Here is an 11,693-nt window from a genome sequence, read left to right as displayed (position 1 = left end):
GCAGCTCTGAAATATGGCCAAACTGGTGGCAAGTGGCATCTTGGCAGCTGCACGCTTGACTTTTCTCAGTTCATGGGCAGTTATTTTGCGCCTTGGTTTTTCCACACGCTTCTTGCGACCCTGTTGACTATTTTGAATGAAACGCTTGATTGTTCGATGATCACGCTTCAGAAGCTTTGCAATTTTAAGAGTGCTGCATCCCTCTGCAAGATATCTCACTATTTTTGACTTTTCTGAGCCTGTCAAGTCCTTCTTTTGACCCATTTTGCCAAAGGAAAGGAAGTTGCCTAATAATTATGCACACCTGATATAGGGTGTTGATGTCATTAGACCACACCCCTTCTCATTACAGAGATGCACATCACCTAATATGCTTAATTGGTAGTAGGCTTGGAGTAAGACAACTTGCATAAAGAGGATGATGTGGTCAAAATACTCATTTGCCTAATAATTCTGCACTCCCTGTATAGTCAAGCCATATTTTAGTTTCATCTTTATGAACGTAAAACGTTCATGGTGTAAAGAGCAGACGCCAGCCAGCAATGAGAGTTATATAAACAGGTTACTTGCTTCTATTTTAAATAATAAACACCAAGGGCTTTTATCAGTGAAAAACAGTTTCCTTACTCTGTGTAAATCTTTTATAAGCCTTAAATGTTGTCTTCGGATTTTTGTAACTAATTTTAAGCAGTAAAAAATATGTCTATGCAGTTTGTGATGACAACCGAGTCCCCTATTTTTATTATATTAACGTAATATTGAATTACTTATTTATTTAAAAAATATTTTATTAACCCAATCATTATTCACCCTAATTCTCCCACCCTGTTTCGTCTCTATGAAGTTTCCTGTTTCCGTGCCTCGTCTTCTCTATGAGTCTGTCAGTGGTTGACATTAAAGGGACACTAAACCCAAATATTTTCTTTCATGATTCAGATAGAGCATACAATTTTAAGCAACTTTCTAATTTACTCCTATTATCAATTTTTCTTCGTTCTCATGCTATCTTTATTTGAAAAAGCAGGAATGTAAGCCTAAGATCCGGACGATTTTTTGTTCAGCACCTAGGTAGAACTTGCTGATTGGTGGCTAAATGTAGCAAACCAATCAGCAAGCACTACCCAGGTGCTGAACCAAAAATGGACCGGCTCTTAACCTTTCATTCCTGCTTTTTCAAATAAAGATAGCAAGAGAACAAAGAAAAATTGATAATAGGAGTAAACTAGAAAGTTGCTTAAAATTACCTGCTCTATCTGAATCATGAAAGAAATAAATTGGGTTTAGTGTCCCTTTATCTAAAAGCCTTATCAAGCTTCACCAATTTTATTGTTATTCTACTCAGCTTTTTCACTGACAAGTAAAGTTAGCTTTAGTGAATCAGTTGTATAGAAACATAACTGTTGAAGGACAGAATGGAGAGATGCTCCATGTCATGTCAAAGTGGGCTATATTCACTGTGAGCAAGAATTATCATGAGGAGAATGCCTAGATCGGCTTACTCATTTAAACCATGAAACTAATATTTATAAACCCTCTCGCCAATTTGGAGTTGGTGGATAAAAATCACCCGGGATTCATTTGACCGGGAGATTGACAAACCTTACTTTCACGCAACTGGTTGTGTGAGGGTAGGAGTCTGGCATTGCACAAACGTTCGCCCATGCAATATTAAATATGGTGAACAAATGCGCCCCACAATCTGCGATCAAATGCGGATAGCTAGGTTCAAACCATGTAAATCCTGTCCGTTTCCAGACTGATAAATCTTGTCCTGTGAAGTCTCTAAAGTTATTCTAAGCAGCTAATTCACTAAAATGCACTCACTTCTCCATTCATTATACAATCCATGGCAGGTAGTAATCCTGTCTGCAGGGGATCACAAATTGCGGAAAGTGTTCACTGTTTGTATTTATAACCGCATGAGCAGGTTAGTGCAACTCCACCTTCTACTCTTGAACAACCAATCACACAGGAGCAGGGCTTGTCAATCTCCCAAGTCAGATCAGTTCAGGATGATTTTAATCCTCCACTTGTGACGTGGTGAAAAGGTTTTAGATAGCTAATGCATTATAAATATTGGTTGCAGGTTCAATTTGATAAATCTGCTTCATGGATAATATAGAAACTACTGATGCTGGAGAGGCCTGTGAAGATGTTTAGGCCGGTTATGGTCTTTAATTAAAGTGATGGTAAATCCTTGTGTTGATAAAATGCTAGGATTTACCAGTGGAACAAATAAAGGGGACTTTCAGTCATGAAGTATAAAATACAACTTGCCGAAAAGTCCTGTATTTGTCTGAAGCTTTCGCCACACTGAGCTCCTCAGTCAGCCCACAGCAGAACGCAATTTTTAGTGAGGTGACGTTTCCACCTCTTAGCCAATAGCCGTGCGGGCCAGCTGGCGCGAACGGCTTTAGACAAATAAAGGAACTTTCAGAATGAAGTATTTTATACTTCATGACTAAAAGTCCCCTTTATTTTTTCAACTGGTAAATCCTACACAACAAACATTAGGATTTATCATCACTTTAATTTTGCCCACTGTCTGTATTCCCATGCATATAACCCTCTATGGACCAGATTACAAGTGGAGTGCTAATTAATGCTCCCGCTCGAGCAGTAAGCTTTTTGTGCGCGTTGGGTTGTGCTCGTAATGAGTTAAAAGTAAACTGTTTTTACTCACGCACTAACTGATGAGCGCAAGAAGCCACACATAGAATATTGCGTGCGTGTTCATGTATTCCAACCCTTATAGAAATCAATGGAGAAAAAAATATTGAAAAAAAAACTAACACCCCATTATTGCGAAAAACCCGATCGCATATCCTTATGTGCGCTAACCTGACATGAAAAGGGGAATACTTATAACGTTCCACTGCTCTGCACATTGCAGAATATGTTCTATATATTTTTTGGTACAATATATATATGTGTGTGTGTATATATATATATATATATACAGTATATATATATATATATATATATATATATATATATATATATATATATATATATATATATATATATAAATAAAAAATAAAAAGACAAGGGGTGAACTCCGTGTGTGAAAGAGAAATGGTGTAATGAAATAAAACTCACAATTCTGGTGGCACCTGTGTGGGACAGAATGGAAACAAGCAGGCTGACGCTCACAGGGGTCAGCTCACTGGGTCCTCTCTGCAGTTTTCAAAACGGCTGATTCCAAGATACTTTTCTACAGACCACTGCGAGATCAGTCACGTTTTCACCGTTGCCATCCTGCGTGTAGCTTTCCTGGAGAGGAATATAGGAAACAGGTGCTCTGATGTACTGCGTCAAAATGGTTGTCACTAGCAGAGATAAAAGTAAACCAGAGACCTGAAAAAAGAGGTTACAGACACGTCCGTGGAAATAATAGAAATAAAAGTGCTTTATTGCTGCAACGCGTTTCTCGACTTAAATACTGGTCGTTTCCTCAGGCTTATCTTTTGTTAAGCCTGGGGAAACGACCAGGGGGATCTACTTGAGACTCCCAGAATCCACATATATATATATATTATATATATATATAGGAATATCTATTTAAAAATACTTAGAATGTTTTCTGCTATGCACAGAACATAGGAATGTGATTTTTTACAGTGAATGCAGTTAAAACCTTTATTAAATATGAATATTGCATAAATGTTTTTTCATGTTTTCATCTACTTAACTGCAGATGGCTCCAATGCACTTATATATATGTCTATATATGTATACATATGTATCTATATGTGTATACATGTCTGTAAATACATATATACACTATATATAGACACATACTATATATATATATATGTTACGGGTAAAATGGACATTACCCAAGCGGCTGTGGGTAAAGCCCAATGTACTGTAATTCCCCCATCTACACTATTTTTTTTGCCTCCGCCGGGTGGTTGAAGGGGGGCGCCCTGCCGATACTCTGGCATCCACCGTAAGTGAACCTTGGAGAATAAGCTTTTGCCACCCTTGAACCCCCCAGGCGGAGACAGAAAAGATAGTGACAATGAAGGAATTACAGTGCATTGTATATATGTTTGATACCGCGACTCTGAGTTGATTTATGATCTTACATCAGGCTTTACCCACAGCCGCTTAGGTAATGTCCGTTTCTCCAACATAGGTGTGTCCGGTCCACGGCGTCATCCTTACTTGTGGGATATTCTCTTCCCCAACAGGAAATGGCAAAGAGCCCAGCAAAGCTGGTCACATGATCCCTCCTAGGCTCCGCCTACCCCAGTCATTCTCTTTGCCGTTGTACAGGCAACATCTCCACGGAGATGGCTTAGAGTTTTTTAGTGTTTAACTGTAGTTTTTCATTATTCAATCAAGAGTTTGTTATTTTCAAATAGTGCTGGTACGTACTATTTACTCAGAAACAGAAAAGAGATGAAGAATTCTGTTTGTATGAGGAAAATGATTTTAGCAACCGTAACTAAAATCCATGGCTGTTCCACACAGGACTGTTGAGAGCATTAACTTCAGTTGGGGGAACAGTTTGCAGTCTTTGCTGCTTGAGGTATGACACATTCTAACAAGACGATGTAATGCTGGAAGCTGTCATTTTCCCTATGGGATCCGGTAAGCCATGTTTATTACGATTGTAAATAAGGGCTTCACAAGGGCTTATTTAGACTGTAGACATTTTTTGGGCTAAATCGATTGATATTAACACTTATTTAGCCTTGAGGAATCATTTATTCTGGGTATTTTGATATAATAATATCGGCAGGCACTGTTTTAGACACCTTATTCTTTAGGGGCTTTCCCAAAGCATAGGCAGAGTCTCATTTTCGCGCCGGTGTTGCGCACTTGGTTTTAAGAGGCATGGCATGCAGTCGCATGTGAGAGGAGCTCTGATACTTATAAAAGACTTCTGAAGGCATCATTTGGTATCGTATTCCCCTTGGGTTTGGTTGGGTCTCAGCAAAGCAGATACCAGGGACTGTAAAGGGGTTAAAGCTTAAAACGGCTCCGGTTCCGTTATTTTAAGGGTTAAAGCTTCCAAATTTGGTGTGCAATATTTTCAAGGCTTTAAGACACTGTGGTGAAAGTTTGGTGAATTTTGAACAATTCCTTCATGTTTTTTCGCAATTGCAGTAATAAAGTGTGTTCAGTTTAAAATTTAAAGTGACAGTAACGGTTTTATTTCAAAACGTTTTTTGTACTTTCTTATCAAGTTTATGCCTGTTTAACATGTCTGAACTACCAGATAGACTGTGTTCTGAATGTGGGGAAGCCAGAATTCCTATTCATTTAAATAAATGTGATTTATGTGATAATGACAATGATGCCCAAGATGATTCCTCAAGCGAGGGGAGTAAGCATGGTACTGCATCATTCCCTCCTTCGTCTACACGAGTCTTGCCCACTCAGGAGGCCCCTAGTACATCTAGCGCGCCAATACTCCTTACTATGCAACAATTAACGGCTGTAATGGATAATTCTGTCAAAAACATTTTAGCCAAAATGAACCCTGTTCAGCGTAAGCGTGGATGCTCTGTTTTAGTTACTGAAGAGCATGACGACGCTGATATTAATATCTCTGAAGGGCCCCTAACCCAATCTGAGGGGGCCAGGGAGGTTTTGTCTGAGGGAGAAATTACTGATTTAGGGAATATTTCTCAGCAGGCTGAATCTGATGTGATTACTTTTAAATTTAAATTGGAACATCTCCGCATTTTGCTTAAGGAGGTATTATCCACTCTGGATGATTGTGAAAATTTGGTCATCCCAGAGAAACTATGTAAAATGGACAAGTTCCTAGAGGTGCCGGGGCTCCCAGAAGCTTTTCCTATACCCAAGCGGGTGGCGAACAGTCAGTCCCCAAGGTCGAGGGAGCGGTTTCTACTTTAAACAAACGCACCACTATTCCCATAGAGGATAGTTGTGCTTTCAAAGATCCTATGGATAAAAAATTAGAAGGTTTGCTTAAAAAGATGTTTGTTCAGCAGGGTTACCTTCTACAACCCATTTCATGCATTGTCCCTGTCACTACAGCCGCATATTTCTGGTTTGATGAACTGATTAAGGTGCTCGATAGTGACTCGCCTCCTTATGAGGAGATTATGGACAGAGTCAATGCTCTCAAATTGGCTAATTCTTTCACTCTTGACGCCTCTTTGCAATTGGCTAAGTTAGCGGCTAAGAATTCTGGGTTTGCTATTGTGGCGCGCAGAGCGCTTTGGTTGAAATCTTGGTCGGCTGATGCGTCTTCCAAGAACAAGCTACTAAACATTCCTTTCAAGGGGAAAACGCTGTTTGGTCCTGACTTGAAAGAGATTATCTCTGATATCACTGGGGGTAAGGGCCATGCCCTTCCTCAGGATCGGCCTTTCAAGGCAAAAAATAGACCTAATTTTCGTCCCTTTCGTAAAAACGGACCAGCCCAAGGTGCTACGTCCTCTAAGCAAGAAGGTAATACTTCTCAGGCCAAGCCAGCTTGGAGACCAATGCAAGGCTGGAACAAGGGAAAGCAGGCAAAGAAACCTGCCACTGCTACCAAGACAGCATGAAATATCGGCCCCCGATCCGGGACCGGATCTGGTGGGGGGCAGACTCTCTCTCTTCGCTCAGGCTTGGGCAAGAGATGTTCTGGATCCTTGGGCGCTAGAAATAGTCTCCCAGGGTTATCTTCTGGAATTCAAGGGACTTCCCCCAAGGGGAAGGTTCCACAGGTCTCAGTTGTCTTCAGACCACATAAAAAGACAGGCGTTCTTACTTTGCGTAGAAGACCTGTTAAAAATGGGAGTGATTCATCCTGTTCCATTGAGAGAACAAGGGATGGGGTTCTACTCCAATCTGTTCATAGTTCCCAAAAAAGAGGGAACATTCAGACCAATCCTAGATCTCAAGATCTTAAACAAATTTCTCAAGGTCCCATCTTTCAAGATGGAAACCATTCGAACTATCCTTCCTTCCATCCAGGAAGGTCAATTCATGACCACGGTGGATTTAAAGGATGCGTATCTACATATTCCTATCCACAAGGAACATCATCGGTTCCTAAGGTTTGCATTCCTGGACAAACATTACCAGTTCGTGGCGCTTCCTTTCGGATTAGCCACTGCTCCAAGGATTTTCACAAAGGTACTAGGGTCCCTTCTAGCTGTGCTAAGACCAAGGGGCATTGCAGTAGTACCTTACCTGGACGACATTCTGATTCAAGCGTCGTCCCTCCCTCGAGCAAAGGCTCACACGGACATCGTCCTGGCCTTTCTCAGATCGCACGGCTGGAAAGTGAACGTGGAAAAGAGTTCTCTATCCCCGTCAACAAGGGTTCCCTTCTTGGGAACAATTATAGACTCCTCAGAAATGAGGATTTTTCTAACAGAGGCCAGAAAGACAAAGCTCCTGGACTCTTGTCGAATACTTCATTCCGTTCCTCTTCCTTCCGTAGCTCAGTGCATGGAAGTGATCGGGTTGATGGTAGCGGCAATGGACATAGTTCCTTTTGCGCGCATTCATCTAAGACCGTTACAACTGTGCATGCTCAGTCAGTGGAATGGGGACTATACAGACTTGTCTCCAAAGATACAAGTAAATCAGAGGACCAGAGACTCACTCCGTTGGTGGCTGTCCCTGGACAACCTGTCACGAGGGATGACATTCCACAGACCAGAGTGGGTCATTGTCACGACCGACGCCAGTCTGATGGGCTGGGGCGCGGTCTGGGGATCCCTGAAAGCTCAGGGTCTTTGGTCTCGGGAAGAATCTCTTCTACCGATAAATATTCTGGAACTGAGAGCGATATTCAATGCTCTCAAGGCTTGGCCTCAGCTAGCGAGGACCAAGTTCATACGGTTTCAATCAGACAACATGACGACTGTTGCGTATATCAACCATCAGGGGGGAACAAGGAGTTCCCTAGCGATGGAAGAAGTGACCAAGATCATTCTATGGGCGGAGTCTCACTCCTGCCACCTGTCTGCTATCCACATCCCGGGAGTGGAAAATTGGGAAGCGGATTTTCTGAGTCGTCAGACATTGCATCCGGGGGAGTGGGAACTCCATCCGGAAACCTTTGCCCAAGTCACTCAACTTTGGGGCATTCCAGACATGGATCTGATGGCCTCTCGTCAGAACTTCAAAGTTCCTTGCTACGGATCCAGATCCAGGGATCCCAAGGCGGCTCTAGTGGATGCACTAGTAGCACCTTGGACCTTCAAACTAGCTTATGTGTTCCCGCCGTTTCCTCTCATCCCCAGGCTGGTAGCCAGGATCAATCAGGAGAGGGCGTCGGTGATCTTGATAGCTCCTGCGTGGCCACGCAGGACTTGGTATGCAGATCTGGTGAATATGTCATCGGCTCCACCTTGGAAGCTACCTTTGAGACGAGACCTTCTTGTTCAGGGTCCGTTCGAACATCCGAATCTGGTTTCACTCCAGCTGACTGCTTGGAGATTGAACGCTTGATTTTATCGAAGCGAGGTTTCTCAGATTCTGTTATCGATACTCTTGTTCAGGCCAGAAAGCCTGTAACTAGAAAGATTTACCATAAAATTTGGAAAAAATATATCTGTTGGTGTGAATCTAAAGGATTCCCTTGGGACAAGGTTAAGATTCCTAGGATTCTATCCTTCCTTCAAGAAGGATTGGAAAAAGGATTATCGGCAAGTTCCCTGAAGGGACAGATTTCTGCCTTGTCGGTGTTACTTCACAAAAAACTGGCAGCTGTGCCAGATGTTCAAGCCTTTGTTCAGGCTCTGGTTAGAATCAAGCCTGTTTACAAACCTTTGACTCCTCCTTGGAGTCTCAATTTAGTTCTTTCAGTTCTTCAGGGGGTTCCGTTTGAACCCTTACATTCCGTTGATATTAAGTTATTATCTTGGAAAGTTTTGTTTTTAGTTGCAATTTCTTCTGCTAGAAGAGTTTCAGAATTATCTGCTCTGCAGTGTTCTCCTCCTTATCTGGTGTTCCATGCAGATAAGGTGGTTTTACGTACTAAACCTGGTTTTCTTCCAAAAGTTGTTTCTAACAAAAACATTAACCAGGAGATTATCGTACCTTCTCTGTGTCCGAAACCAGTTTCAAAGAAGGAACGCTTGTTGCACAATTTGGATGTTGTTCGCGCTTTAAAATTCTATTTAGATGCTACAAAGGATTTTAGACAAACATCTTCCCTGTTTGTTGTTTATTCAGGTAAAAGGAGAGGTCAAAAAGCAACTTCTACCTCTCTCTCTTTTTGGATTAAAAGCATCATCAGATTGGCTTACGAGACTGCCGGACGGCAGCCTCCCGAAAGAATCACGGCTCATTCCACTAGGGCTGTGGCTTCCACATGGGCCTTCAAGAACGAGGCTTCTGTTGATCAGATATGTAGGGCAGCGACTTGGTCTTCACTGCACACTTTTACCAAATTTTACAAGTTTGATACTTTTGCTTCTTCCGAGGCTATTTTTGGGAGAAAGGTTTTGCAAGCCGTGGTGCCTTCCATTTAGGTGACCTGATTTGCTCCCTCCCTTCATCCGTGTCCTAAAGCTTTGGTATTGGTTCCCACAAGTAAGGATGACGCCGTGGACCGGACACACCTATGTTGGAGAAAACAGAATTTATGTTTACCTGATAAATTTCTTTCTCCAACGGTGTGTCCGGTCCACGGCCCGCCCTGGTTTTTTAATCAGGTCTGATAATTTATTTTCTTTAACTACAGTCACCACGGTACCATATGGTTTCTCCTATGCTATTATTCCTCCTTAACGTCGGTCGAATGACTGGGGTAGGCGGAGCCTAGGAGGGATCATGTGACCAGCTTTGCTGGGCTCTTTGCCATTTCCTGTTGGGGAAGAGAATATCCCACAAGTAAGGATGACGCCGTGGACCGGACACACCGTTGGAGAAAGAAATTTATCAGGTAAACATAAATTCTGTTTTTACCTGGGTAATCCTAGGATTACACAATATCTGACTTTACCTGCAACATATATACATACGCATACAGCATTAGACATCTGTATGTAGGTATCTCAGTGTTTTATCTAACACCTGAGATCTCATATCTTTGAGCCCTTATAACTTTTGTGTGCAATATGTTTTTAATATTTTTTATTAGATGGTGTTATTATGAGCGTAACTGTACTTTGTATTGTATTTTTTTATGTGTTTTATGTTGTAAAACAGTTAACCAGAGCTATGAAGTTGCTGTAACCATTCTAGTGTAAATCGTGATTACGCTCAATAGATAGAGTTTACTATAAACTCGTAATACGAGCGTAAACCCCACGCGATAAACCCTGATTCGTTCGGGCACAAACATTTGCGCTCCACTTGTAATCTGGCCCTATATCTTTGTCATTTAAAGGGACACTGAACTCAATTTTTTTTCTTTCGTGATTCAGATAGAGACTGCAATTTTAATCAACTTTCTAATTTACTCCTATTATCCATTTTTCTTCATTCTCTTGCTATCTTTATTTGAAAAAGAAGGCATCTAAGCTAAGGAGCTCGACAATTTTTGGTTCAGACCCTGGACAGCACTTGTTTATTGGTGGGTGAATTTATCTACCAATCAGCAATAACAACCCAGGTTGTTCACCAAAAATGGGCCGGCATCTAAACTTACATTCTTGCTTTTCAAATAAAGATACCAAGAGAATTAAGAAAATGTGATAATAGGAGTAAATTAGAAAGTTGCTTAAAATTGCATGCTGTATCTGAATCGTGAAAGAAAAAATTTGGGTTCAGTGTCCCTTTAACTCCATGATCTCTCTTCCACTGGTTCCATGCAGTATATCAAGCCATCTGCACCTTTTGTATGTTTCTTTACCTATATATTTATATACTTCCCTATTGCTCTCTTTTTTCATCACTCTGCATCTCCATCCCTCTCTATATTTACTTATGTGTATTTATGTATCACAAGTCCAATATATCTTTATATCCCTCTGCATCTTCCTGTGTCCTTCTCCCTCTTGCTCTCCTAATCCTTCTCCTCCGCCTCCTTGGGTACCGGACCACACCAAGCTTCGCCTCGCAGGGAGTCACTGGATGCAGGTGACTTAACATCTCCGCCCTTACTCCCCCCGCCCCCCTCCCTAAATGTTGGTATCATCCTCTCCTTTATCTCCTCTCGGACCCCTGGAACATCCCACGCTCACACATGGGGGTGCATTGGGCAAACCACTTCGTAGCAGGGGAGTCGTGGAGGATGCTCTTATCGCACGGTCGCCGAGGAGACAGATTGTGGAGCAGCCGCAGGACCGGACAGTAAAGCGGACACAGCAGAGTACTGACAGCAAACAGACGAGAGGTTAATATAGACATTGCACCCATAACCGAACCGAAATTGTAAGCCAGAAAGGAATCACGTTCAGATTTCGAACTAGGACCAGAACAGAGCCCAATGAGTGGAACAATCACATAATCCGAACGGGAATAGAAGCGAACCCAGTGGTCTAAACGGAAAGACATAACTCAGAGCTGCATTTACCTCAGAAGCAATTTTGAGCCCATCTTAGGGTGGAACCCGGGTCGGTGCAGTTGACTTGCCCCGCACATGATGAATTACCTACGGCGCCGCCTGTCGGACAGCAACTTTATGGCGAATCTGCCTAACGGGTACATGAGCGACCTGCAGCGCCCGGATCCCCCCGCCCCACCGCCTGCAGCGCCGCCCGCCGTCTCCCCGGAGCCCAGCGGTGGATTCTTCTCATCGCTTTCCAATGCCGTGAAACAGA

General features: G+C 42.3%; 1 protein-coding gene across 1 annotated transcript in view; it reads left to right on the top strand.

The window, feature by feature from the left end:
* The first annotated feature begins 11,243 nt into the window (after positions 1–11,243).
* SYN1 (synapsin I) overlaps positions 11,244–11,693 on the top strand; it is a 437,372-nt gene continuing 436,922 nt past the window's right edge. The window contains exon 1 of the mRNA XM_053695581.1: positions 11,244–11,693. This exon is cut by the window's right edge and continues 109 nt beyond it. Within this exon, the coding sequence (XP_053551556.1) occupies positions 11,513–11,693 (181 nt within the window). The 5' untranslated portion in view covers positions 11,244–11,512.

Source organism: Bombina bombina, chromosome 12 (assembly GCF_027579735.1).
Source record: "Bombina bombina isolate aBomBom1 chromosome 12, aBomBom1.pri, whole genome shotgun sequence".
Taxonomy (NCBI): domain Eukaryota; kingdom Metazoa; phylum Chordata; class Amphibia; order Anura; family Bombinatoridae; genus Bombina; species Bombina bombina.
Note: the sequence above shows the minus strand (reverse complement) of the source record. Positions and strands in the feature narration are given on the sequence as shown.